Source organism: Equus asinus, chromosome 1, assembly GCF_041296235.1.
Source record: "Equus asinus isolate D_3611 breed Donkey chromosome 1, EquAss-T2T_v2, whole genome shotgun sequence".
In the NCBI taxonomy this organism is placed as follows: Eukaryota; Metazoa; Chordata; class Mammalia; order Perissodactyla; family Equidae; genus Equus; species Equus asinus.
In genome coordinates, this window is record NC_091790.1 from 150,656,541 (window position 1) to 150,683,950 (window position 27,410).

The 27,410-nt window shown below is 35.0% G+C and overlaps 1 protein-coding gene across 27 annotated transcripts in view; it reads left to right on the plus strand.

Moving 5' to 3' along the window:
- Nucleotides 1-27,410, plus strand: part of HDAC9 (histone deacetylase 9) — an 866,113-nt gene that overhangs the window by 684,803 nt on the left and 153,900 nt on the right. For all 27 annotated transcript variants that reach the window (XR_011503369.1, XM_070509723.1, XM_070509733.1 and 24 more), the window contains 4 exons: nucleotides 10,493-10,548; nucleotides 10,792-10,879; nucleotides 16,492-16,611; nucleotides 16,924-17,021. Coding sequence is in view for 26 of the 27 variants with exons in the window: in XM_070509723.1 (XP_070365824.1) it covers nucleotides 10,493-10,548; nucleotides 10,792-10,879; nucleotides 16,492-16,611; nucleotides 16,924-17,021 (362 nt within the window). In the remaining variant the exon portion in view is untranslated. The remainder of the gene's footprint in view (nucleotides 1-10,492; nucleotides 10,549-10,791; nucleotides 10,880-16,491; nucleotides 16,612-16,923; nucleotides 17,022-27,410) is intronic.

Here is a 27,410-nt window from a genome sequence, read left to right on the forward strand (position 1 = left end):
TAAAAAATAGATGAAGATGGGCATGGATGTTAGCTCAGGGCCAATCTTCCTCAGCAAAAAAGAGGAGGATTGGTGGCAAGATGTTAGCTCAGGGCTAATCTCCCTCAAGAAAAAAAAAAAAACTTCTTCATAGTGGATCCATTGTTAGTATTTTCATACAGGGCTCAACTTAAATTGTGTTTAATACAAACACCATCAAATGCCCTGTCTCCTTTCCACCAGGAGACTGATTTTCCTGAATGTGTTTGTTCCTATCTATAGCCACATCTTTGCCAGGCTCAAGGCTGTAGGCATTATGGGCCACAGATGCCAGGCTTCATAAGAACTGTTTTCCAGTGCTATCATCAAGCTCCTTCCTTCTGGATTCTTCAGGGAGTAGGGCTGGCAGCTGTTCACATGCTTTGGGGTCCACCATTCAGTTAAACTGCAAATGCTAGGCTCCTGTTTTCCTGGCTCCCTTGAGCTCACTCAAAGAAACAAAATGGTATTCCCATATGTCCCTTATTGTTTTCTTGGCAAATCTCCCTACCTCCTTTAACCTCCCAGATTCTAGTATGTGAGAGACAAACTTTCTTTGTGAAATTTTCTTCCCTCAGATTCTAAAGCAAACTGTCCTTTTAGAAAGTCCTTTTTAAGGCTGAAATTAACTGGTTTTAAGGACTAAATTAGTATATTGCAAAATATTATGCAACCGATAAACTCCAATTAAAGGTAACCCAAAAGACTGACCTTGACTTACTAATTTGAATGTCAAATTTTACAAATGGTTCAGATGTCATTAGGAGATACCTATGGACCAAGTGTCCAAATATTCTGCAATACATTTTATCCTCATGTTCCTATTCAATTCTTTCCTTTCAAAGAGAATCACAAAACTAGATTTTATATTTTTCTATATAGAATTAACAATAGAGATATTATACAATACTTCTTAAAGACTTGTGGAATTATGCACAAGTGGATAATGTCTGGCATTTATTAGTAGTAGGTCCCTAACATGATACAATTTGATCCTCTCTCTCTTTCTCATAAAGACTGACACGGTAGAGCAAATCAACTATTTATGACATTTAGTAGAAATAATGCATTTCTTTTTACTTCTAAATAAGACTTTATTCCAAGAAATTAAAGCTGGGAAGGGGAATATTCTGCTTTCACATTCTTGTTACCATACTATAAATCATGTGGGACTATTTTTCATCATGGATTTTAGTGTAGTAGAAGAGGAGGACCTCAGAATACATCAAAGATCCACAGTTCCTATTCAGTAGGAACTTTGAATGCGAGCTGCTGTAAGGCATATTGAACAAGTGATGAGCTGTATCATGTTCATAAGGGTCAACTGGACATTGCAGGTTAACAGCTTGTTAACAATACTGCTGTGCCTGAGCTGTCCCTGAAAAGTGGAATTTGAGCCAATTGTTGTGCAAGCTCCTACAAGGTAAACAGAAGTGGGGGAAACAAGGCAGGAGGAGTGAATATCTGTTTTTCTTTCTCTGTTCCTGAGTTGGTTTCTGATAATCTAAATCCCCAAATCCATTACCAGAAAGTGATAAGAGGGGAAGGTAGTATTCATTCGACTTTCATGTATGATATTACCCCCAAATTTTAACATCCAGTGATATCAACAAATACACTGTGAACACTGTCCATTGAACAATTTTCAGTTTCTTTAGCCAAAAGACTGGTCTCTCGTACAACTATGTTGAGTGTAACCAGGACCATTTTGGATGGGGAAACAGAGTTGAGTCAAGTTCAAATGAACCATCATAGGTTTTCAACAAGGCACGAGTGAATTTTGATGGACATTTTTTGCCATATTCTACTATACCTGAATGGGGGAGAAGGTAATCCTTATAAATGAAGTGCTTGATATAGCAAGATGAGCAGTATTATTTGTATTTTAAGTCCTGTTACAACAAATATCATTACCACCAGCCAAAAAAAGACCCCAAACAACAACTAGAAAATCCAAACAGGATCCAACAGACAACACAATTACTTCAAGTAATGTTTTTTAAAAACAAAATTTTAGTATAATAGGAGAATATTAGGATCTTCTAGCTAATTAAATCTTTCAAAAGCCTTATGTCTTTACCATGTTTATGACTTCTTGACCTTTGTGCAACTTAGTATAAAGAATTAGAAGATTTTTTTTAATGTGTCAAACCAGCTAATGCATGCTTTATTTTCATTACTCTTTTGATCTATCATCAGGTAAAAGACTTATATACTTGGCAAGCACATTTATTGAGATATTAGAAAGGACGCTTATGACCAGTCTGATTTGTTGGGGATGAATCGTGCTGTCCTAGTATAGTCATATAAATTGCAGGTTCTGGCTTCTTTCAGCACTTCTTCTTACTAGACCAAATAGCTTATGCACCAAAATATTTGATAATTATAGTTATTATTGAATATCAAAGTAGATTAGAATATCTCCAACTATTCTTTAAGAAAAATCAACCTATATATAGATAAAGGAAAGTTTCTTAAAGTGATTTTTAAAATTGATAACGCATCAGTGAGAATCTGGGGTAGCTGGGATTTTAGCTTCCAGTGAAATATTTGAAACACATAAATCATTGCATATGAATTTCCAATTCAGCAAATATATTGAAAGTAATAATTCAACCATCACGTCTTTACTTGGAAATACATGCTGTAGAGTTTTTCCATGCTGTGCTTGGTTTTGATATGTATTATTTCACTGAGAATTGATACTTTAGTACATTTAGAAATACTTTAGTGGTAATACTTAGCCATTGGGAGGTAATTACCGAGCTCTAAATTAGTAATGCACTAAAAGAGAAATTTTAAAAACAGAATCCCAATCAACTGGTCTGACATGCTCAATTAGTCTTTGGATAGTAGGCAGTTATATACATAAAACATTTTTCTCAGCAGGACAGATTTCTTTGATTTTGTTCTTGTAGCTTCCCAAAATAGAGTTACGTTAAAAATATTAAGTAAAAATCTAAGATTTGATCAACTACTTCTAACAGAGAAACACAATCTTCTCATCTCTTGTCAGTTTATAAATATAGCATAGACTTTCTGTACTCTACATTGAAGTTATGCTTTTATAAAGAATACAAAATCAAAATTAGTAAGTGGCTAACAGGGCTACTGGGTATTACAGGTAGTATTAGTTTAAGCTCTGTTTCCTTGCTTAATATTTTTGAAAATGTATAAGAAATCTTTGCTTTTCTCTTTTGGATTCTGTATTTTTTGGCTGATTCTGCTATACAATGTGTTCTTGACTTTTCTACATTCATGGTGATTAAGTCCTTATTATCCATGATTTCTGACACCTCAGTCATTCTATATAGGTTGGAATTAATAATGGTTCTTATTATCCATTGAGGTAGAGAAAGAAAATATACATTTCTGCTACCCGTAAATGCATCTTAATGAATGCAACAAGTAAAATGATCAGATTATTTTCTACTGTCTGAATTTTCAGTTCCCATCAGTGCCATGGTAATAAACAGCTTATGTAGAGGAATTTGAACTTTTGTCATATTGTGTAAAAAAGTGAAGCTTTAAAGTTATTCTAGTGATTTGCTTACTGCCTACCCTTTATTTGGTTGGGGAGGGTTTCGCTGTGCATGTAAGGAATACACAAATAAGTTTGACATTTCTAAAAGTTTGATCAGAAGATGCAAATTTCATCAGTTATGAAAATAGACTAGTCTAAAATGTTTGGATTGCCTTCCTTCTCATTCAAATCCATTTTTACATATAGATAATGTCATAGATTCCCTTTCCTGGATGTTACATGGCTTTCTAGAGTAAGCAAACAGTCTCTTGCATTTCTCCATATGGTGACACCAGAGAACACATCCTTCTTCTCTTTGACCAAAGAGAAACATCCATAATACTAATCTAAACAACAAAAAAAAATAGGGATGTGACCACACTCAGTATTTGAAATGTTAATTGTTGCTGTTGTGGTGTTAAAATACTGCCAAAGCTCTATGATTAGTCATGTTCATGACTGAAGAGAATGTAAAACTTAAAAAAGACCGTTTTTTAAATGAGATTATTAAGATAAAAATTGTCACCATAAAATTGATGTAAATTCACAGAAAAGTACTTTAGCATGCATTTTCTTAGACTAACTGCTTGGTCTTCATAATTTTGAATAAATTATAAACCAAAGAGTTTTTCATAGAGTAAGGTAGAAAAAAATTCACAATTGTATGGAATAATACAGCATTTGTAGGTTTTACTGCTATCTGAGATGTTCATAAAATAAGAGAGATTAAGTAAGAACATCATACATACTCCAGAGTTTGCGAAAACAGAATATTTTTTCACAAAATGGAAATGGTTATCTATTATTATTAGCATTAGATGAGAAAATAAACCGAGCCACTGAATCCTTTATTGTATACAGGTTTTCTTACACTTTGTGAGCCTAGTAAATTATTAAGTTCTTTGAAAATACAGTAACTTATTTAAGGCTTATTGAAAAATATTCATTGAAGATATAGATGTTCTTTAGCCAAGGAAAGATCTGGTTTAAGTGGTATTATAAACAACAAATCTTTGTGCCAGGCAATAAAGGATACACAAAAATACAAAATAAATCCCTTGTCAAGAGGCTCAGAATCCAGTGTGAAAGTCAGATATTTCTGTAAGCATAATAAAGTCGTTTCAATTACTTTCCACAACAGTTTGTCAAATTAAAGACTCTATTAATTACAAGGGACAAAATATTTTATGTATTTCTAAGAAAAATGATGCTCCCAAGTCTGGCAGGCAACCTCCCACAAAAAGCTAGGATGCAAATACTGGGACCCTTGAGAGAAGGAAGAACTTGGAGCTGAGGTCAGAGCAAAAGAATGGCCAGAAGGATAAGAGCCAGGGTAGTTTCTATTCACAATTTATTTTATCATTCTTTACTGACCACCGGCTATGTGCCAGGCATAATGTAAGTCTAGAGGATAAAATGATGAGCCAAGTCATAAAGTGGTGACTCCAAGGTGGGGAGTAGGAGTGTGGACATCAATCATAAAAATCATAACAATCAAAAATTATAAAACATATCAAACAATTACAGTAAGAGTTGTATCATTACAAATTAAGACGAATTCTCAGAAACAAGGGTGGCAGATCAGTTAAGAGCACATTACAGAGGAAACTGATGGTGACTTACAGAGGCTCAGGGATAGTTTCCCTGCGGAAGTGATGTTGGAGCTGAAGTGTGGAGATAAGGAGGCATTATCTGGCTAAAGGAGAGGGTAGGTAAGTTGAAGGCATTCCATACAGAACTTAGGAGCATGTGCAAAGGCCTGTGGCTGGAGGAAATAAGGCATGCTGGAGGAATCAAAAGGCCAGTGTGGCTGGAGTGGAGAAAGCAAAGTGGATGGTGGTACAAGATGAAGCTGAAGAAGTGGATAGAGGCCAGATTGTGTAGTATGGTTAGTCTTAAATACTTGTTCTTAGCTACCAGACTGTCTGGGACAGAATCTCAGCATTGTCACTTGCTAGATATAAAACTTAAGCAAGTTTTTTCATCTTTCTATGCCTCCGTTTCCTCATTTGTGAAATGGGAATAATAATATTATCTGCCCTCAGATATTATTAGAATTAAATGAATAAGAAAATGTTAGAGTTTATTATTTATCATATTATTATTTGTGTTATATTATTTTTATGTATTGTATGTTACATTATGGCATTATAATATAATACTATTATTTGTCATTTTGTTTTGTTTATTTTATATTTATTAACAGGAGAGACTTAAATATGTTTTTTACTCTGGTGGCAATAGTGCAATAGAGCAACAAAATCTGATGATATCAGAGACAAAGGGAGAAACTGTAGGTGAGATGTCCTTGAATAGGTAAGAGGGGGTGGGATTATGTGCACAGGGGTATTAATTTATCTTAGATAGGATCAAGGACTGGTAGGGGTAGATGGGTAGAGTTTATTGTGGAAGGATGAGGAAATTTTATTCTAATTGCTTCTAAGTGAAATAAGAAGCAAAGTTATCAGCAGAGGATAAAGAGTGAGTAGGGGTTAATGGAGGTTTGAAAAAAGAGAAGAAGGTGGAAATACTTATCTGAAAGACTTGGGGAGTTGACTAAGGAACATAATATGATTGCTGGGATCATGAAGAGCCTACTTGAGGTTTGTAGTCAGGAATTTAAAGGAAGACCAGTTGTGTGGCTTTTACATATGCTTAGGTGCAAGAAGAGAGCAGGTGCAAGTTGTGTTTACTCAGAGTTGTAATTTTATCAGAGGAGTATGTTGAAGGAAGAAAGGGACAAAGTGACTAAAAGTATGTTATGGAGTGAATGTTTGTGCCTCCAACATTTGTGTTGAGGTCCTAACTCCCAATGTGACTGTATTTGGAGAAAGGGTCTGTGAAGAGATGATAAAGGTTACATGAGATCATAAGAGTGGGGCCCTAACTAGATAGTGCTAGTGCTCTTATTGAAGAGGAAGAGATACCAGAGTTCTCTCTCTTTGCACTTGTGTGCGAGCACTCAGAAAGACCAGATGAAGACTCCAGGGAAAAGGTGACCATCTGCGAGCAAGGAAGAGAGCTCTCAACAGAAACTGAACCCTGCCAGACCTTAATCTCAACTTCCAGCTTCCAGAACTATGAGAAATAAATTTCTGTTGTTTAAGTCACCCAGCCTATGGTACATTGTTTTAGTAGCCTGTGCAGACTAATACACCAAGGGAGTATGTTGGAGGGAAAAAGGTACAAGGTGTCTGAAGTATATGCAAGGTAGTGGATATAATGATGCACCCCAAAGTTCTAACCCAGATAAGGAGGGAAGTGAACATGGTGGTAGCGATGAATGATGGACAGCAAAAGTTAAGTAAGTTCAATAGACCAGAAGTTCCAGTGCTGCTGAGGCATTACCTGGAAAATAGGATGTTTGACATTAAGATTGCAGAGATGTCCTTATTGGTCATGGCAAAGGCTCGGACCATGAATGTAAACAAGACATATTTATTGAAAGTGAGGAATCAGAGAACTGAGAAATCAGAATATTGAATTGATTCTGTGGTTATTGAAATCACTAAGAATAATTACCAGAAGAGTGATGGAGAGAAAGGCAGAAAACCAAAAGGCAAAATATTCAAGGAATGAATATAGATATAAGTACAGTAGTCCTTCTTTATCTGTGGTTTTACTTTCCATGGTTTTTGCTACCCGTGGTCAACTGCAGTCCAAAAATATTAAATGAAAAATTCTAGAAATAAAAAATTCATAGATTTTAAATTACACACTGTTCTGAGTAGTGTGATCAAATCTTACACTATCCTACACCATCTTGCCTGCGACATGACTCCTCCCTTTGTCCAGTGCATCCATGCTGTGTATGCTACCCATCTGTTAGTCGCGTAGTAGCCATCTCAGTTATCAGATTGACTGCAGTGGTATTGCAGTGCTTGTATTCAGGTAACCCTTATTTTACTTAATAATGGTCCCAAAGTGCAAGAGTAGTGGAAAAGTAAGAGGGGATGAGATCCTAACTGTGGGTGGGGAGATAGATTTTAGGAGGACTAACAAATGTTCTAGTGTAACAGGAGGGCAAAGGAGCCAGACTGCCCAGGACTCAGTCTTGGTTATTTTATTGTATTCTATCTTCTCTCTTTCTGGGTGATCTAATCCTTTTTCACAAGAGAGTGTTGTGGTGGGTGGGTGCAGTGGGCTTCCTGCTCTCAAAGCAGCAGTGAGAAAGGAGAACACTAGCTCCATCTTATGCTGCAGGAAGGTTTGTGAGGTTTGAGAAAGGAAACAGCTACCGCTTAAGCAGATTGTGAGAGAAGTAGCCTTGCCAGGTTTCAGCTAAGGAAAGCGGGGCACTCAGACAAGACATGGAAAATGTAGGGGAGTTGGCCATTCCTGGGAGCACAATGGAAAGTTTGAGTGGGTCATGATTACTGAGAAAAGGTTTATAATTGAGAAAAAGAAGAAAATTTTCAACCCCAAATCAAGCAGTTTCAGAAACAATTTAGCAGAATGGTGGAAGTTACTGTGGAAGATTATAAAAGGAAAGGCAGGCCCTTAGTTCAAGGAATTTGGCTGTAAGAGAAAAGAGGAAGATGGAATTCAAATTCTATTTGGCTTTTTCTCCTCCAGAATGTTGCTAATTACCTGTGAGATTTCACTTCCATTTTGTTCCTTAAAGTGAACTCTATTTAGACTGATTTCCTGTATATATAGTACTTTCTGAAGTCCTTTCTTCTGAGCCATTGTTTATGCTTTCCCCCCTGCCCCAAATACCCTTTAAATCCTTTTTCGACCTTTGTGAACACAACTGTTTCTGTAAGACTCATTAAAATATACCTCTCAACTTTCTCTTTATTTTATAATTTTTTTCACTCTGAAATAATTAATATTTGTTGTAAAACCATTTGGAAAATATATGAAATTATGAATTAAAAATAATGCACATAATACCATTACTCAGATATTCATACTGTGTATATTATTTTTAACACTAATATTTCTAAAATTGATGTCTTTTCTGTGACTTTAAATATTTATAATAAAATTTTAATGACTGTCTAATATTCCATGGTATAGATATACCATATTTCATTTAACCATTCTCCTAATATTGGCCGATTTAGATAATTCCCATTTTCTCCTATTGTAAATAAAACATTATCTTTGACATAAATACATGTCTACACAGTTAATAACACCTTTGGGGCCAGAATTATCTAAGTAGATTACTAATGCAAGGGGAAATGTTTTTTAAAAGGGTATAGAGATATAGAGGTGGATTATTTTCCAGAAAGGCTGTGATAAATTATCCTCCTACAGGCAGCCTTTATGAGTACATAAGGCACCACTCCGTTGTCAGCATAGAGTATTTTTAAAAGTTCTAATTTCCTGAGTGGAAAAATGGCTTCCCATTGGGATTTTCATCTGTGTTTATTTAATTACTAATTGAGTATTTTTTCTGATAGATATTGATCACTGGATGTTTTCTTCTTTGTATTGTCTAGTCATACCCTTTACCCATAAAACATGGTATTTGTAATTGAATTATAAAAGATAATACTATTAAGCTAATTATGTTTGTAACATGCTAATTATATTGCCTTATATTATATTTGTTGTTATTTTCACCGTATTATTTTCCCAATAAAATATATTGCACCCCTCTAATCTTTACAGTATTCTCCTTTCTCAAAAGTTCTATAGCGCTCTAGAGTCCTGCTCTACAATCTTAAAATTTCAGTGTCTATTGTCTTATGTTGTTCATTAATAGTTTCTTTCATGTTAGTCTCTTATTACCAGGGAGGTAGTAAGCATCTTAAGACAAGAACAGGGAATATGTTTATCACCATTCCTAGATTAGTAACTGATATTGTATTATTTGACTTCTGATTTGCTTCTGAGAATATTATTATGTATATGAATGAAAATATATAGCAAATTAACTCATTGTGTGTTTATTACCATAAGGTTCTGCAAAAACTTATATATATTTAAAGCCCTAGGGAATAGATTTTTTTTCTTAATATTATCTTTATGCTTGTAGTAAGATTTGAAAAAAATATCCCTGAGGTATAGTAAAATTATTTCAAAAGTTTTGGGATCATGTATTAAAGAAACATTCTCCTTTGAGAATGTTACTTGAATCATAGTTAAGTGAAAGGTGGTGTGAAACATCTGATAAATGATTTTTTTTTTTCATGTCAAGCAACCCAACTTTTCTGAGCATGCTGGCTTTGCAAGGATTTATAGTTCCTTGCCTTCATGCTGGAGTTACTTCAGCTTTCCGTGATGCATTCCAACTAATCTGGAGGTTAAGGCATTCCTTGATCATGGATAGATCTGATTGCTATTCAGCCCTGGAATTCTTTATAAAATTCCAGAATGTGCACTAGAAATTGACTTAGGGAATCCAATAAAGTTGCAAGTCTTGGCAGTTGTCCAAGCTAAATTTATAGACTGGAAGAAATATGGGCTTTCCATTGTTCTCTTTTTCACCTTTCTGGGGTTTCTTTTGTGTGTATGTGAGTGCGTGAGTGTAAATTTATCATTTTGCTGACATTGTAGTGGAAATAACCATTGTGGGAATCCAGCTAAAGAATTTTGACTTTGGATCTTCCCTGGTCTTTCCGAACTTTGACTCAAACCTGCACCAAGAGTAAATTTCTTCTCCCTATGTAGGATGTTGGTATCATAAAATAAATTGTTCTTGAAAGTGGATCATGCTAGTCTAACAGCTGACGTGCACATTTACCAGCTAGGTACAACTCCCAAGTTCCTGTTCTCCTTGCTCTGTGGGAGCCTTCTTTTTGAGACACTATCTGAGAAAATATGATGATATATATTGTTTCTGTTCATTCTATGAATCGGTAATGGGAGCAAGAAAACAAGCTCTGAAGCCACTTATAGACCTCAGTCTTTTTTGTGTATTCCTGATGCTCTGTAGTACATGGAGATCCAAGCAATACCCCCATAGCTGATCAATGAAAACCTGTCTTGTTCTTGCAGAATGGGTTTGCTGTTGTGAGGCCCCCTGGCCATCACGCTGAAGAATCCACAGCCATGTAAGTATAGGAACTGTTGCCCATCTTCAAGCGCCACGGTTCCTGGCGGTCACCTGCCCTGTGCATGTCTCTGAAGCCTCTAATTGTTAACAGATGGACTGAAAAATCTTGCGAGGTACTCCCAGAAGCAGATTTATGGCTTCAGAGATCATATAGCATTTTTAAAAATGCTCTGAACATTATTTATAATGGTTTTCCTGGCTGATTTGCTTTCTTATTTCTCTGTTCTTCTCTATTCCGCAGGGGGTTCTGCTTTTTTAATTCGGTTGCAATTACCGCCAAATACTTGAGAGACCAACTAAATATAAGCAAGATATTGATTGTAGATCTGGTATGTATTCCTGGCCAGAGCTGCATTTTCAGTAACTCTAGATAAAAGGGAGTGAATTTATATTTCTCTGTTAGGTTGTCTTGCTTTTAGCACTTACAAATAACTGAAGGGTGCGTTTCCTTTGAATGTGGAAACTCATTAAATTCAAGATTGCAGTTCTGAAACCATAAACATTCACGTTTCACTTTCATGGTGTTAACTGCAATTTAATGAGAAGAAGGCGCAGATCAGGGCAACTTTTATGATCCTTAAATGAATTGATACTTCCACAGTTAAAATAACCCAACAGAACCTGAATTTACTTTTCCCTACAGAATATAGACTTTAAATAGTCAGATGTGCTGGAAAGAATGCTGTTGCTTTGGTAACCAATTGGCTACTTCCCCTGGTTAGCAATCATGTCACTTGTTGTGCAAGAGTGGTATTATTAAAACAAGTCAGCATGTCATTCTTTCTGAAAAGATCTCAGATCACGTATGCCAGTTTGGGATGACTCCCGGCAGGAACCTTTAGTGATTAAAAGTCAGAGGCATTAGGTTAGTCTTGCATTTTAACATGATGCATTCTTACACAATAGAGTTATAATTTGTTTAACAAATGGTTTGTTTAAATGCAGATGACACTTGGCATGTTGTCTATAGTATATCCGTGAGTAATGAGCTGGAGATCTGTCCCATACAAAAGGACCAACCCAGGACAGGGCGAACTAGAGCTGACTGGTGATTTATGAGCCCCGTTTTCGGTTTGCCTCCAGTTCATGAGGAGGTGTAATAGGTTGTCTGACAAAGCATAGACAGGAAATGAACCCTGGCATCCAAAGCGAACCTGCTACATCTGCACTTAATTAATTTTTGCAGGTGATAAAAGATTTAAAGGCAAAATATGTTAAAGGTTTTTTTGAAGTGCAAGGCTTAATAGTCTAAATCTTGTTCATATCTGCACTCATAATTAAATCTTATTGGGAAGTCGTGGCCTCACCGTCCAGCCCTCGGATTCAGTTAAGCAGGCACACCAAAGGGTTGAGAGAGCACAAACAAAGCCATGTGAAGAAATAGTTAGCGTAAAATGAAGATAAAAGGAATGAAAGACGGATAACCATTTCTAGTGCTTGGTAGGAATAGATGTTTTCCACACGCTGAATTGTAGCTTTCCTGCAAGCACTTTGGAGCTGAGAATATTGAAAGCCAACTTTCCATGTATTTTCCAAACATGCTTAGGTTTCAATGTAGGTCATAGTTCACCATTAAAAAAATGTGTTGAAGGCCTAGATATACTATAGCAGCAGGGTCTTAAAATTTTATGAAAATGAGGAATCAGTACCTATTTTCCCCATTTTATATATACAAAATGACATTTTAAATAATTATTAAATTAATTAAATAATAAATAACTGGTTTGCATGACTTACAAGACAGTAAATTTTAAAAAATTTTTTATTTAATATGCTCTAGTATTGTAAGTTCTGCTAGAGAGATAAGCCACAAACTTGAATAAAGTACAGCAGATGAAGACAAAAGATAGGTTGGTAAACTGTTCATCCTATCCTTCTGAATCATTTTAGTATTACTTTCTGAGGAGTCTCTTCTGCTACCGTTTTATGGTTCTGTGAAGATAATTGTTGAGTCCCCTTTGAAAGCACATTTATGACGTCCAAACTCTAAAGGAATGAATTGTACAATAGACTTGAAAGCTGAAATGCCTAGCTCGTGATAGATGGATACTTTGTTTCTCAGAGGATTTGTGTGTAAAGGTTTGTATGCTAATATAAGAATAAAAGACTTCTGGAGATAATTTAATATGATTTATAAAATAAGTTGCTTGGTAGCTCCAAGGAGAGTCCTGTAAGCTTACTGGCCTTTGATTATGAATTTGCTTCATTATCCAATCATCAAGGATACTGAGTTCCCAGCAGGCTGTAGTAGAGGAGAAGTTTTTGTTTCAAATTCTCTGAATATATGAAGTTCTGTCCAAAGAGTTGCCTCTGAGATCACCACCAGCCGGCATATTCTTTCTTTTAAGTCTTCCAAATTCTGCAGCTGCAGGATACTTTGAGGAAATTCCCCTGTTTCTTTCAGCTGCTGAGAAGGAAGTTTTAAAGTGCCACGTGGCGCTGAAACATCCGTTCTTCCTGGCTGACAGGTCTATTCTGCAAGTTAGCAAAGGAGAAGAGGAAAAGGTTCTTCAATGGCAAAAAAAAGCTTCATTCCTGCATATCCAAAATCACTAACTTTAGTTAATGGATGTGAACCGGCTCCACAAAATCTTGGGCCAAGAGAAGACAGAACTAGTCCATTGTCCGGCAGCTACCTTCAGCATTTTTATATGCCTAGGAAATAGGGAGCCAGAGCTCTAATTCACCTCCTTTTTGGGACCACAGCCAAATTCAGAGGCGTTGAGTATTTTAGGCAGGAATGATTCCAGTTGATCTGAGAAGCTTATTCATTCCAGTTCACCTTCTGGGGCAGATTCCAAAGACCTTCAGATTGGTGAGGGGAGGGAACAGGTGCAACTTGCAAGAGACTGGCCATCATGTGTTCAGGGCATGAACCTGTCCTAGAAGTAGGATTTGCCTGCATGACTCAGGTAGCTTTTATGTAATGTGACTTTCAGTTGAAAATAACATGTTTTAGGCTTTCTTCATAAAAGAAGAGTCACTTAAAATGTCCTTACATTTTGGGCAATCCATTTTTGGTGATGTACCAAACTTATCCAAAGAGCCTTGTCACGAGTGCCTATACTAAATAATTACAAGTGATAACATTAGCTGGTAGAATATATGATTTATTCAAAGCTATTTTAACATTGTAATGAAAATATATGCATGCTAAATCCTTGTATAGAGTAAATGTTCAGAGTATATTTTTAATTAGTAAAATATTGAAATAATTTTTCAGCATTTTCCAGCAACTCTTTAGATGCAAGGTCTATTTTGAGGCATTTAATGATTCAGTTCATTTCCTTACTATAGTAATTCCTCATAATCACCAATAATGTTCTTATATTAGTCTAGTATATACTTGTTGCTATGGAGAGAAAAAATCCTCAGATCTTACCTGAGCAGTAGATACTTTGTATGAATATTTTGCAGTAGAGAAAGCTGAATAAAAAAAGAACAAAAAAAATTCACAAGATTATATTGTAACTTGTTGCCCAAAACAAAAGACATATTTGAACTTATCTTTATCTCTAGATACTTTGTGAATATGAATATGGGATAAAAAATTATCCAGGTATTGTTAGAATGGATTTGTGTATTTAGTGAATAATGTCTTTGACAGTTTATTATGCTGTGGGCAAGACTATATTTCTTATTCAGAAATTTATGCAACACTAAGCACCCAAAACATTTTTCTAAAGACAAATTATCATCTTTTATTTGACCTTCTTAAATAAGCCTTCACAACGTCATTAAAGAAACAAAATTAATCAAGGAAATATTATTCTGGTTTTCAAAGTGTGAATGCATTTAGAGCCGGAGCAAAACTTTTCTTACAATACTAACTAAAAATTCTATTGTATAGTGGAAATGCAAACGTTCTTTCACTGTTGTTTTCAATGTATTTTGTTTGATAATCCTCTAGGTATTCAGTAGCAAACTTAAAAGACATTTTAGCTTAAGTTGTTTCATTTTTGTTCCCATAAAGGAAAATAGTTTTGCTATCTCCTCTTTCCTTTCCTTTGAACATTCAGAAATCCAGGAATTACTATATTTTTTGTAAACTGTTTTTTTTTCCTGATGTGTATGCCTTTAGCAGGAACAAGTTTCTAGAATTTTGCCTATCTTCCCCAATATTTTATGATTTCTTAATTGATTTTGGATATGTGTACGATATAAAAGAGGAAGAAGATTAGTGTATATATACACTGTGGATAGCAAGCTCAGTGCAGGCTTTCAGAACCCATTGAAGGGAAGCTTTGGGGGTGTCTCGTGAGGGAGTTCTGGGCTGGAGGTTGAAGTGGAGACAAGTTCTATAAACCTCAATAAGGAGCAATAATGAACACCAATCTCACTTCACGGGCTTGTAAGAGGATCAAAGAGATAATGAATGTAAGTTAACAGTATAATGGTTATGAGTTTGGCCTTTGGAGTGAGAAGTGGATTCAAGAGCCATTCTTGCAACTTACTGGCTGTATGTTCTTAGTAAATTACTGAAACTCTCTAAGTGAGTCTCAGTTTACCTGTCTTCTAAATTAGAGATAATACCATATACCTCATAGAATTGTTAAATAATCTATGCAAGGTATTTAATATAGTGCCTGACTCAAAGATTGTAGGAATTGTTGTGGAAAATAGTGTGATTCTCACTGATATAAAGTACAATATAAGTATATAGTTACAAGTGACCAAAACTTTTTTACAACAAAACTCAAAACTGTATATATTATATATGTGGCAGTATATTCTATTAAATACAAATATGTACATTATTCACTTTTAAGAGTCGTCTATTTTATTTTTGTCCAGAAGATATTAGGAAGCATGTTAATTGAGATGCTTAACACTTGAGGTCTTTTACTGAAAAGTTTTTTAAAATGCTGTTAATTTTATTTTTCCTATTTCTTTTGTCAATTCCAGCGTATGTCTATATCATAAAACAATTAAGAAAAAGAACTAAGTTTTGAATCATTATGATATTCAAATATCCTAAGAATTTTTTTCATTCATCTAATGACACAGGCTTTTTTCTTTTTTAGCAGGAAGAGGGAATGGTGTGGGTAAAGAAAAAAGAGGAGAAAGGAAGCTGGGAAGAGAGCCATGTTATAATATTAAAATTAGGCAGATTGGACAAGATTGCATAAAGCCCCATGCCATCTTTCTGCTTTGACCCAAATGATTTAATAGCTAATGAGCTCATGCTCCTGTGTCTTTGAATCTTACTGTCACGATTTTACCAAAATAAAGTATGAAGTCCATTTTGCATCTGGCATCTCTTTTCAAGTGATTCTAACTGCTGAGGGATTGCTAACTGAACTGACTGCTTCAAGAAAGCCAATTTACTCAGCTGGTTGCAAAGCCTTTGACCTTAATGGTGGGACTTGGCAAATCAATGCATACACGTATGTTTAGTGTTCTGTCAAGAATTGCGAAAATGCTCTGTAAGCCATAGATCCTTCTGCAAAATACTAGTTTGTAGTTTAAACATTAGTCTTTCTTCAGAGGCCAATGAGGCTAGTTAATTAAGCCTGAGGGGTTATGAACTGTTGGCAGTTAATAAGTCATAAAATTCCTCCATAAAACAGGATGCGAGATTCCATCACTGAAGCAAAGAGTACAAAGGGCCGGTGTATAAATATCTAATTGTACCAAAGGACTGGGCTTTCTCAATGACTGCTCATCTGGAGTCTCCAGGGCATGCTCGCTGTGGTTTCCTGATTTTTAGAAGCCAGTTTAAAAAATGAGTGCATTAAAGGGTAATTTGCCTGAAAGTTCAGGAAGTAAAGGGGGTGGTGTGGAAGCCGACTGAACAGGAGAAAGAAAGAGAGACACAGTGAGAAGACAGAAAATGAGGAGGAAGGTGAGGTAGAAAGACAGGGAACTAGAAATCAGAAAGGTCGTCTCAGCACAGAGTTAGACGTGACTGTATTTGTCGTCTGTTTTCTTTTCCCTGTAGGATGTTCACCATGGAAACGGTACACAGCAGGCCTTTTATGCTGACCCCAGCATCCTGTATATTTCACTCCATCGCTATGATGAAGGGAACTTTTTCCCTGGCAGTGGAGCCCCAAATGAGGTTCGGTTTATTTCTTTAGAGCCCCACTTTTATTTGTATCTTTCAGGTAATTGCATTGCATGATTACCCCTAATTTTCTTGTCCTTTGCTGGTGTTTTAAATTACATGAGATTACTGAATTGTCCCACGGGACCAAGAACCAGTGCAGAACAAGTGCATAACCCAGAGCACTGGTTGTCAAGCAAGCTTGGGCTGATTTGACATGTTGTTTGATGTTTATTTCAAGAGCTCACATGTGTTTGTTTTCCTCTCTTCTTGCTTTCTTTCCTGTGCCCTCCTCTACCCACTGTGGTGTGGTTTTTCTCTTCCTAGGTTGGAACAGGCCTTGGAGAAGGATACAATATAAACATTGCCTGGACAGGTGGCCTTGATCCCCCCATGGGAGATATTGAGTACCTTGAAGCATTCAGGTTGGTACTTCTTTCTCTGAAAGTAGCAAATTAGAAAACAAATGTCCATTGAAAGAAACAACACCAAATGTAAAAGAGAACTATAAATTTCTAACTAAGGTAAAGTGGCTAAAGGAGTCCTTCCATCAAAGCTCCAAAAAAATGTTTGGTTTGGGGCACCTGAATATTGCTACAAAGCCACATAAGGAATGTGTATAAGAAAAAATCAAGATCTAGTTGTAGTTGTACAAGTATATTGGCTAATGGCTCAGTCATGTTCCCCTGTCCCTGCGAAAAAGAAAGGAAAAAAATATTTTATTATTAAGTAGTTCTGGAAAATTCTGCCTATTATGACATATGATGTAATTTAGAATGGACATTAACATATTAAATGCTCTGAGAAGTCCTTCACTACCTATTTAACTTTGTTGAACAAGCATTTCTCAAGCTTCATTGGACTAGAGAATCCATTTTGCACACAACACCCTTAGCATTCTTCGTTCTGAGGAGCTAGCTCACTTTAGAAACATTGACCTAGGCAATCTTGTTTCATGGTAAATGACTTCTCCCTCTCATGATATGTATATTTTTCCCTCTCACATTAAAACATCAACTAATTAATTGGTTGTTTTCAGTTTCTCTACAAAGTGTAGACAGTTAAATGAAATATATATATATATATATATAAACATTGCCTTCTGCTCCGTTTTTTCCCCTAAGCAAATAACTTTTAAAATTAATTTAAACAAGAAATACAACAAAGTAAAAGCTTTCTTGCTGGATATGGAATTTTTTTCAAAAAGGCATTGGTTCTCTGGAATTTAAAAGAACTTTCAGTCCTTGGAAAGGTCTCTGTTTTAAGGAGAAATATCAGATTGTGTCACTATGTGCCTCATTGCAAGATTTTAGGAGATTTTAACCTATTGGTAATGCATGATTTTTGGGGATATTTTGTTTAGTTGAAAGCAAAAGCAAACAGCTACATGATAAAAAAGTTTAGAAGCATTCATTGTTTTGAAATGTACCATTTATAAATTCCCAAGGGGAAAATTCTGTTGCTAATGTATTTGAAAGGTAGGGAAATTTTTGAATAAGTGAAGTTTTGGTGGGTCCTATGTATTATGCATATTTCAATTTCTCATTTGAGGGTCATTTCTCATTTGAAAACAGGCTCAGGAAAAATGATAGAAAATCACTGTTTTCAAGAAACCACATTTAAAATAAATATATTTTGTCTGATATTTGAGATAGTAAGGAAAATTCTACCCATATTTAGACTTGTACTTTGGAAAAAAATATAGACTCATTTATCTATACTATTTATAGAAAACATAGTTGAAATAAGTTTATTTACTGTAAGATTTTGGGTTGTCTGTGAACATTTTTGTGTTGATTAGCAGTAAAATTTAAAAACTGTATTTAGAATCTATTGGGATGTCAATGCTATGAATTCTATTTGCCTATATTTGCAACTTGACAAACGTTATTAATATCTTAAAGGAACTCTTATGGGATGATAGACTTTAATATTATTACACTTATGAATTTACTTGTCTGTTTACAAAGTTAACCAGATAACTTGCTTGATACACACATTAAGTTGTCAACCTTACTGTAGCATATTGTTGTATCCATTGATCAGCAATGCAGATTTCTTAGTTTTTTTATTATCATAATAATATTTGTGTACTATAGCTTTACATAAAAATGGATCATGCATGCACAGCAGGGAGGGACCATTTATATTTTGTATCTATTTGTTCTCACATCACAAAGTAAATGGTAGGTGAGATCTTTTTTGAAGAATCCCTTTGAGCACAACAATTTCATTAAATAATTTGAAAACAGGTATTAAGTGTGTGTTATTATTTTTTTATTAAAATGGTAAATGGAATCGAGTGCTCCTGAAAGTGGCTGAATGTCCTCGAGAATGGCACCTTCTCCTTGCCTGGAATGTGGACTTTTTATATTAGCAAACTTTTCTAAACTTCCCAGTGTGGTAATCATGTATATTAATAGCAAATATGTTTTTATCTTCAACCAAAGTATATTGGCAAAGTTACCATTTTATAAAATAATCGTGACTATTTTTATTGAGTCTGACATGATAGGTCCTAGATTAGAAACTGTATAGACATTATGGCTAATTCTTAAGTGGTTTGTATAAGCCACAGAACTATTAATTTGAAGGACCATGTTGTCAACTTAGTTTATGGCTCTAAAATCTCTGCTTTTTCTGTCACACTACACTGCTGTTCTTTTCTATTGTTCATGACTTAAAAGACTAAGGAGTGGTAATGCACAGTGAACTTTTACCAAAACTTAAGACCATCTCTTTCTTGACCTAAGTCACAAATCCCTAGTATGAAGCTTGGCAAACAGCCATTCAACAATATTGACTGAATGAGTCAATGAATAAATGAATGAGTCGGAGAAGAGGGAAGGAATGATGCTGACTACAATAGAAGTATTAGAAACCCCTGGTATTAAGTGAAGTGCAAAAGTCTGAGGGGGCTACATGAAACCTTACTATCTCTTGGCCCCTTGAAGAGTGTGATTTACAGGGAACTCTGAACACCCATTCATTTGCTTATATCAATGTCAGACATCTTCTCTTCATTCAACAAATATTTTGCTGAATGCCTGCTAAACAGTCTCTGTTTCAATCACTTCAAAAGATTGTTCCAATGGTTCTTGTATTCTCCATAGTCCCCAGATGAGCACTGGACACATTATTTTTTCTGAAGATTAACTCTTTAAGAGTCCTGCAAATGTTAAAGTGATTATTTATATAAGACCATTTAAATAGTTTGTTTATAGTGGGCAAGAGACAATATGGATCTCATGCTTCTAGATAAATCTAATAAAACATTTCCAAGTGTTTAAAAAACTGAGTAGCAATTTCTAATGCAGAAGTAAGATATTAGTAGTCCTTGAAATTGTGCCTATTTTATTGAATACATAAATAAATAAGTGAATGAATGACAGTCCTTGTGTGACCTTTTAATTTCAAAAAAGATGTAGAAGCTCCTTAAATTCAGAAGGTTTTAATGAAATAATAAATGATTCATTTGACACACTGAGGACTAGCTAAGAGAATGGCATAGAGCTATTTATTTTGGTTGCTTAGATACAAACAAGTTCTGATTTTAAAAATCACAGCTTCCCAAACCAGTGTGTTATAATCTGTAAATACCAGAATTAAAATTTGTTAATGATGAGGATTTCCAAAAGACAAAGGGTCTATAAAAATCAGCTCTTCAGGGATGTTCATCTCAGAATGATTTGTTTCACTGAAGTTGTCAGGAAGTCAACTAAAGTCAACTAAAAAAGGGAATTTGGAGGAGTTGTCTAATTGAGAAAATAAATATCTAGTCAAAATTTTCATTGTTATTTTTATTGTAAACTACCTATTTTTTCTTTCACTACTTATGAAGTATCTCTATTTAATAAAAACGTTTTGTGCTAGTAAATGTAGCCTTCACTAAAATTCTTTGACCATATAACCAACTAGAATACTTAAAAATTAGTATAGTTGTTACATAGTCAAAGCAATTAAATCAGATGAGTACATACAAACAGTCCAAACAGCATATATCTCTTTCTCCTGTCTTTGATTCATACCTGTTTGCTTTAATGATATAAGCAAATTTAAAATCCATTAATACCAAACTGTGACTGGAAACTTGACTAGATAGCATATCTATCCTCAGTTCATCAGTCAAATTATCAATTCCATTCTCTTAAAGATGCAGATCTTTAAAATAGGAACCACGGCTTCCTACGGTTCCTCCTCTGCTTGTGGCAAAAATAAAATGTGCATTTAACTTGAGAGCAGAGAATAGAGTCCTTTATTGTCGTATTCATGGAGCAAGTGTTCCTCAGACAACTAGTCAATGAGGGTCAGCCTGGAGTTTTCTTAGAGTGGTTGAATTTATCATGGAATGATGATAGATAATTTTGGGCAGGGCACATAAATAAGTACAATGTTTTATTTTCTCTCCTTATTGTTTTATCAAACATATCGTTGTCATTCTAACTACTTTTAGAGGACTGACTTATAAATAATGTTGTCAAACACATAGACCGAAAAAGAGGTTGCTAAATTCTGTCTGAGAAATGAGATGGAACCATAGTAAATATTTATAGTCTCTCTGGTTGGTGGTAATGACAACTACGTAAATATTGTTTTATGGTTACTTTTCTTATTTTTATCGTATTTAATGTAATTTCATGCTAAGGAGATGGAAAATAATACCATTATAAAAAATAGCAATGTAATAATAATAACATAGTAATGTAGGACATTCATTGAGGACTTAGTATATCCTAGTTGCTTATTTCTTTTCATCTTTATGAGTTATTGAGCTGAGTGCTCCCATTTTTCAGATGAAGATACCAAGCTCCTTTTCAATTGCAGTAGGTTTCCTGATGTCACACAGCTGGTAAGTGGTGATCAGGGACTCAGTGGCAACAAGTGTGACTGTGGAGACAGTACTCCTTTGGCCCCAAGCTATAAACTGTAGTTACTCTGTCAAAAGTAGTGATGACAAAACAATAGTGTAGTGAGAAATTCTTCACAAATGCATTTTAGCCTGTCCAACATTTGGCTTGGACATCTAAATTGGTAACATTATTTTAAAATTGAAAATAATTTCTAGATTTTCACTACCCTTGTACCATATAATAACTCCAAGCCACTTCTCTTTGTGCCTTTCCGTCATCTGACACACTAAGAGAGTCTATCAAATGAAACCCCTATAATTTTTCTTCCTTTTGATAACCAGACTATTTACAATGGAAAATATATTCTTTCCTACTTTGTTAAAAGAAATATTTTCTTCTTATTTATATATTTGGATTTTTTGGAATGAGTATATAATTGAACTTGAGAAATACCAAATTAAATTTTAATAGAACATAGAGCAATAAATGAACTTTTAGATTCAATTTTTAAATAAAGAATTACTTGTTATCATCTAAAAATTATTCTCAATACTGCAAAGTAATTGGGGGTCTTATTTTGTCTATAAGAGATGTGGTGGATACTTCCCAGTCTTGAAATGGATTCTCAATTGTTAGTGACAACCAAATATATTATGCTCATGATAGTATGTATTTTCCCAAGGATGTCGAAGACATTTTGGAAATGAGGGTGAAATTTCTTGAAACAATTTGCCAATATGAAATACTGTACATATCAAATTGGCCCTACTACCATCTTTCCAAGACCATTTATCATAGCTCACAAATCAAGCCCACATTTTTTTCTTTCTGAAAAACTTGGCTAATAAAGAAGATGTGGGCTTCAAATCCAAACTTGTCAATCAATCTTGGGAACAAAGCAGTAATGATTTTCATCTATTAATATTTTATTTCAATGAAGAGCAATACATATGAATTTCCTGCTGGTATGATCCACAGTTTTATTCATTGTCCAAATTTTATTCTTTATATTCAGCAGGTAGAGATGTTTCAGGAAGTTTTATCAGAACAGGTCAGAAGAAAAAGATCCATAGGAATAAATTTTAGAAAGCTGTCAGGTCTATCTGCTCTTTAGTTTCAGCAGTAAGTATAGTTTAAGAACGTTTTTTTTCTCTTTCATCTGTGCAACATATTGTACCAATTTTCATCAAAAAATTACAATTTCTGTAGGTGTGTGTCTCTAGATACCCTTAGAATTTCTGCTCTTTGACCCTGGGAGTAAATTGATCTTGTGCACACCTGTCTTCCTTGGGAAACTTGTAAATTTCATTTTTGAGCTGAGCATCAAAGAGATATGATATTATTAGAAGGTACAGATCTCAGGTAAAAAGTCCAGGAAGTATCTTGAAGTACTTGAAGTTTTGAAAGGTGAATTATATTATCTGCAGTGAAGAACTATTTAAAATAGTTCAAATGCTACAACATAGTTTTCATTATTATTTTAAAAGGTCAGATGAACTATAAAAATTTTAAAACAACATTTTTCCCTTCTGACTTAGAAGTTTTAAAGCCAAAAATTTCCAGGAATTTGTTTAGCAATTATACAGTTTTCAAAATAGTAGGGACTAATTAAAAAAGTAGCTATGTTCAATTAACTCTTTTCCCCAGCAGTTCTAAGAAGGAAAGCAATTTGCGTGACTAGAAATGATTTATTTTTATTTTCAAGATGGAATAGTGGATTGTAAAACCTTTGCCTTGCACAAAATCCTCCCAACATATGTGTAATACTCAGAGATATCAGGAAATGAAAGCTTTCCACGAAATATTATTGTGAAACTTTTTAGGCCAGAAATAGTAGATCCTTTGGCCAGTTAAGCAACTCAGATCAATTTATCAACTTAAATCATCTCATCTAATAATGGAATTGTTGTGCAGTTAATTATCATATGACATAGCCAGAATGGAAGATAAATATAATTAAGAAACTATGGAGTCACACTTTTTTCACAGTTTTAGTGAATATTTTAAGATTATTCTTCATTTAGTGGTAAGACAAAGCCAAATGAAAGTTACTTATCCTCTATCTCATTGAACAGCTATTTATTCACCAAATTTCAATGCCTTTTGGGTCTTAGATGTGTTTTCTTGAAACTGAATAATTCTCTTCCATTTCCATGATTTCACACCTGAAGTTTATTAAAACTAAATTTATTGAGATGACAAATAATGTGAAAAAAGAGACAGAATTTTTGTATGAATAAATTAATTTAAATTTAATTAATATAAATATAAATTTGTAATTCCTTTTTTGAGAACTAGATAAATATAATGTTTACTAACAGAAATTTACTTATTAATTTTTCCAGATAGAGGGATCATCTTTGGGAAACCTCTGTTCAACAGAAAGTCTGTTCAGATATTACTTCTGAGGTACAGGCCTGCAGTTTACACCATTTTCTGGTAGGCAGGACTTTCAGAGAGTAGTCCAAGTCTTTGCATAACATCAAACATCTGGATGATAGACCCAAATTTCCATATTTTACCCAATGACTTGATGTCATATAGATGAAACTTGTAAATCAACATCTGTTCCCATTTATGCAGACATTGAAACTCCTCTGGCACTCTTTTAGAAGGGCGAGGATTTGTCTTTGTATCTGTTATGAATCTGCCCATCTTTCTTGTGGGCACCACAGTTCTCGGTACTGGTTGTCTAAGCATCTTCTATTCCAAAGAGCAGCATTGGTGTTGTACATCCATATGGAGGGCAGTGGGCTTATGAGCTGCATGATTTCTAATGGGAAAGGCTTAGCAAAATAATATCTTGCTATTATAGTGCAGATTTCACAATTTAAACAGTGGATGGGAGAAGAGGGGGGTTGGAAATTGAGTCATCTTTCAGTCTCAGTAGAATTTTATTTTATTTTATTTATTTATTTTTTCAAAGATTGGCACCTGAGCTAACTGTTGCCAATCTTTTTTCTTCTTCTTCTTCTTTTCCTCCCCAAATGCCCCCAGTACATAGTTGTATATTTTAGTTGTGGGTCCTTCTAGTTGTGGCATGTGGGATGCCGCCTCAACGTGGCCTGACGAGCGGTGCCATGCCCGCGCCCAGGATTCAAACTGGCGAAACCCTGGGCCACCGAAGCAGAGCATGCGAACTTAACCACTCGACCATGGGGATGGCCCCTCAGGAGAATTTTAAATTCATTTACATCTCAATTTGGGGATAATTTGCATCACAAAACAGTTGTGGAAAAGGCCGTTAAGAAAATGGCATCTAGGGGCTGGGACAGCGGTTGAGTTCCTGTGATATGTTTTGGTGGCCCCGGCTTCAGGGTTTGCTGGTTTGGATTCCAGGCATATACCTATGCTCTGCTTATCAAGCCACGCCGTGGCAGGCGTCGCACATATAAAGTAGAGGAAGATGGGCACAGATGTTAGCTCAGGGTCACTCCTTCTCAGCAAAAAGAGGAGGATTGGCAGCAGATGTTAGCTCAGGGCTAATCTACCTCAAAAAAAAAAAAAACAAAAGACAATAGCATCTATATATTATCTTACCTATTAAACAAAGATACACGTTGTTGTACTTGAAAACAAAATATTGGTTCACCTAAGATATATATTTTTTGTTGGTTCATAACTTCATGAGAGTAAAGCAATGTTGGAGTTACTGGAATGGACTGAATTTCAAAAACAAACGAGCCCTTTTCAAACAATAGTTCAAGGCAAAGAAATGAAGGTGATTTGCAATCCAGAGCAAGAATGGAGCAGGCATGGATTTATAATTTAAAAGTTTTTTAGTCCAAAGAAAGCTTGGTCACTTAACCCTCTGTGCTTTCAGTTTCAGAAAAAATCTCTTAGATATTAAAGTTGCCACACTGGGCCTCTAACTTTGCTTTGTGTACCCAAGACCTCTCCTTTGTCTGATACTATTAATTCCCTTTTATATTTCAGGATATCTGAGTTGAAAATATCATTGCAGAAATTATTCATTGATGCCTTTCTCTACAATAAATATAATTATACCAAGTGTCAGAGCAGGTGAAAAAGGCAGGGACAGAAAAAATAAAATCTGATGTGTGTCATATTTCACTGATTTAGTTTAAAAATATCTCATTATATTTTAAATTATTCAGAGAACTGAAATCTGCCAAGTGTTGAATATATTCCATTTAGTTTCATTTTTTGAGTATATGACATTTGATAAAAATCAAATGATTATATGTAGAATCCACGTTAAAAATACTTAATTACTGCGAAAGTAGGATCACTCCCCTGTTACTTTACTAGTGTTGATCTTTTAAAAATTTAAATAATATTCTGTCCGTCTTCTAAAATAAATATTTTATATATAATGCTATTATATATAGATATATATATAATGTTTACTATGTATATATAATATTTGGCACAATTCTCTAAACATACTTTTGAAGAAATTGGGATGTAAAGAGATCATTCCATTGTCAGAGCTGAGCATGAAAACCTGTATCAAGATTTGAGGGGCTTATTAGGCTCAATTTAAAATTGTGTTGTTTTATAATAAGTTTGGAGAAGTATATTGTTCCTTGTAAAATACCCACATGTTCTCCTTTGGAATGGCTCCAGACTGTAACTGAACCACGAGTTTGCCCCCTGGTGCTTTATGTATTGTTTAATTGTTTGCTTTTGGTGGATGTTTTTATTAAAAGCCTATTATTTAGGATAAGACCAAAGTGTCATTTTAGGAACAACAGAAGCAAAGCTGTTCAGCCCTATAGTTCTTTTTCATAGGTGTGTTAGTGAACACTGGATACAGCTAATGAGCCTGCCGACATTTTTTCTTGAAATACTTCAAAAAGAGCAACAACAACAAACAAAACCTTGGATTTTTATTTTCCTCCAATAAAACATGACTGGATTGGCTAGAAGAGCTGTGAGTCTGTATGGCTATGCCCGGGGCAGGCGGGAAGAGAAGCGTCTGTGTGCTGTGTGTGTTCACCCAGTCTGTCTGTGTTTTGGTCCAGGAGGAGCTGGTCTGGAGTCCCATGCACTCTGGTATATGTGGCCATATCAAGCCTGAGGAGCATGGGAGGGCAGGGAAGTCCATGTGTTAGGAGGGCCATGGTGGGCTTCCTAGGATGTTTACCAAACCCATGTATACTTTAGTGTTTGTCAGAGCTATAAAGATAGTTCTTAATGTCCTTCCCCTCCCCACAATCCAGTTGCAAGATAAGCATCATTCCGAGATTCTCAGATCACTCTGAATATAAATTAGACTGTGGAAAGTGTTTAATTCAATAATTTTAATTCTAAATATCCTTATTTTCCCTGAATATTTTTTTTCTGAAGTGGCATTATCATATCACTCACTGATTTCTCAGAAGTTGACCCTGGAAAGAAATCACAGTGTTCTTTAGCAGGTCCTTGAGACAAAGAGCAAGCGAGAATTTGATTAGTCTTCTTCCCAAGCTGGTCTTTGCAACTGTGACCCACCCACAGGCAAAAAACTTGAAGGCCTTATACGTTGATACAATTTCTAGGACTTAAATGATCTCATTAAATTCCGATGCTAGATATCATGTTGACATTTGAGGAAATATGATTATTGACAAAATGTAAGCCTGTTATACACTATATCACTTCAAAAGGGAAAGGCCATTAGGCCATAATTACATCAGAAACAGTATACACATTTGGCTGATTTATAAACTGTCACTTTCAGAAGTACGAAGATGTATAAAAGTTTCCAAAGGTTCCATTATGTCCCTATTTCCAATAGTATTCTCTGACAAACTAAATAAATTACTGCATGTATTGGACCTTTGAGGCTTGGGGCAAAGAATGGAAAAATTATTTACAAAAGCTTGAAAATATTTAATCACTAGAGGCAGGGGGGCAACGGTGTTTTAATTAGCAGGTCCTCAGGCCATTGGCTGACTGGAGGCTTTCTCAAACAACCACACAAATGCACTGAATAGCTGTTTGCCAGCCTTAGGGTCA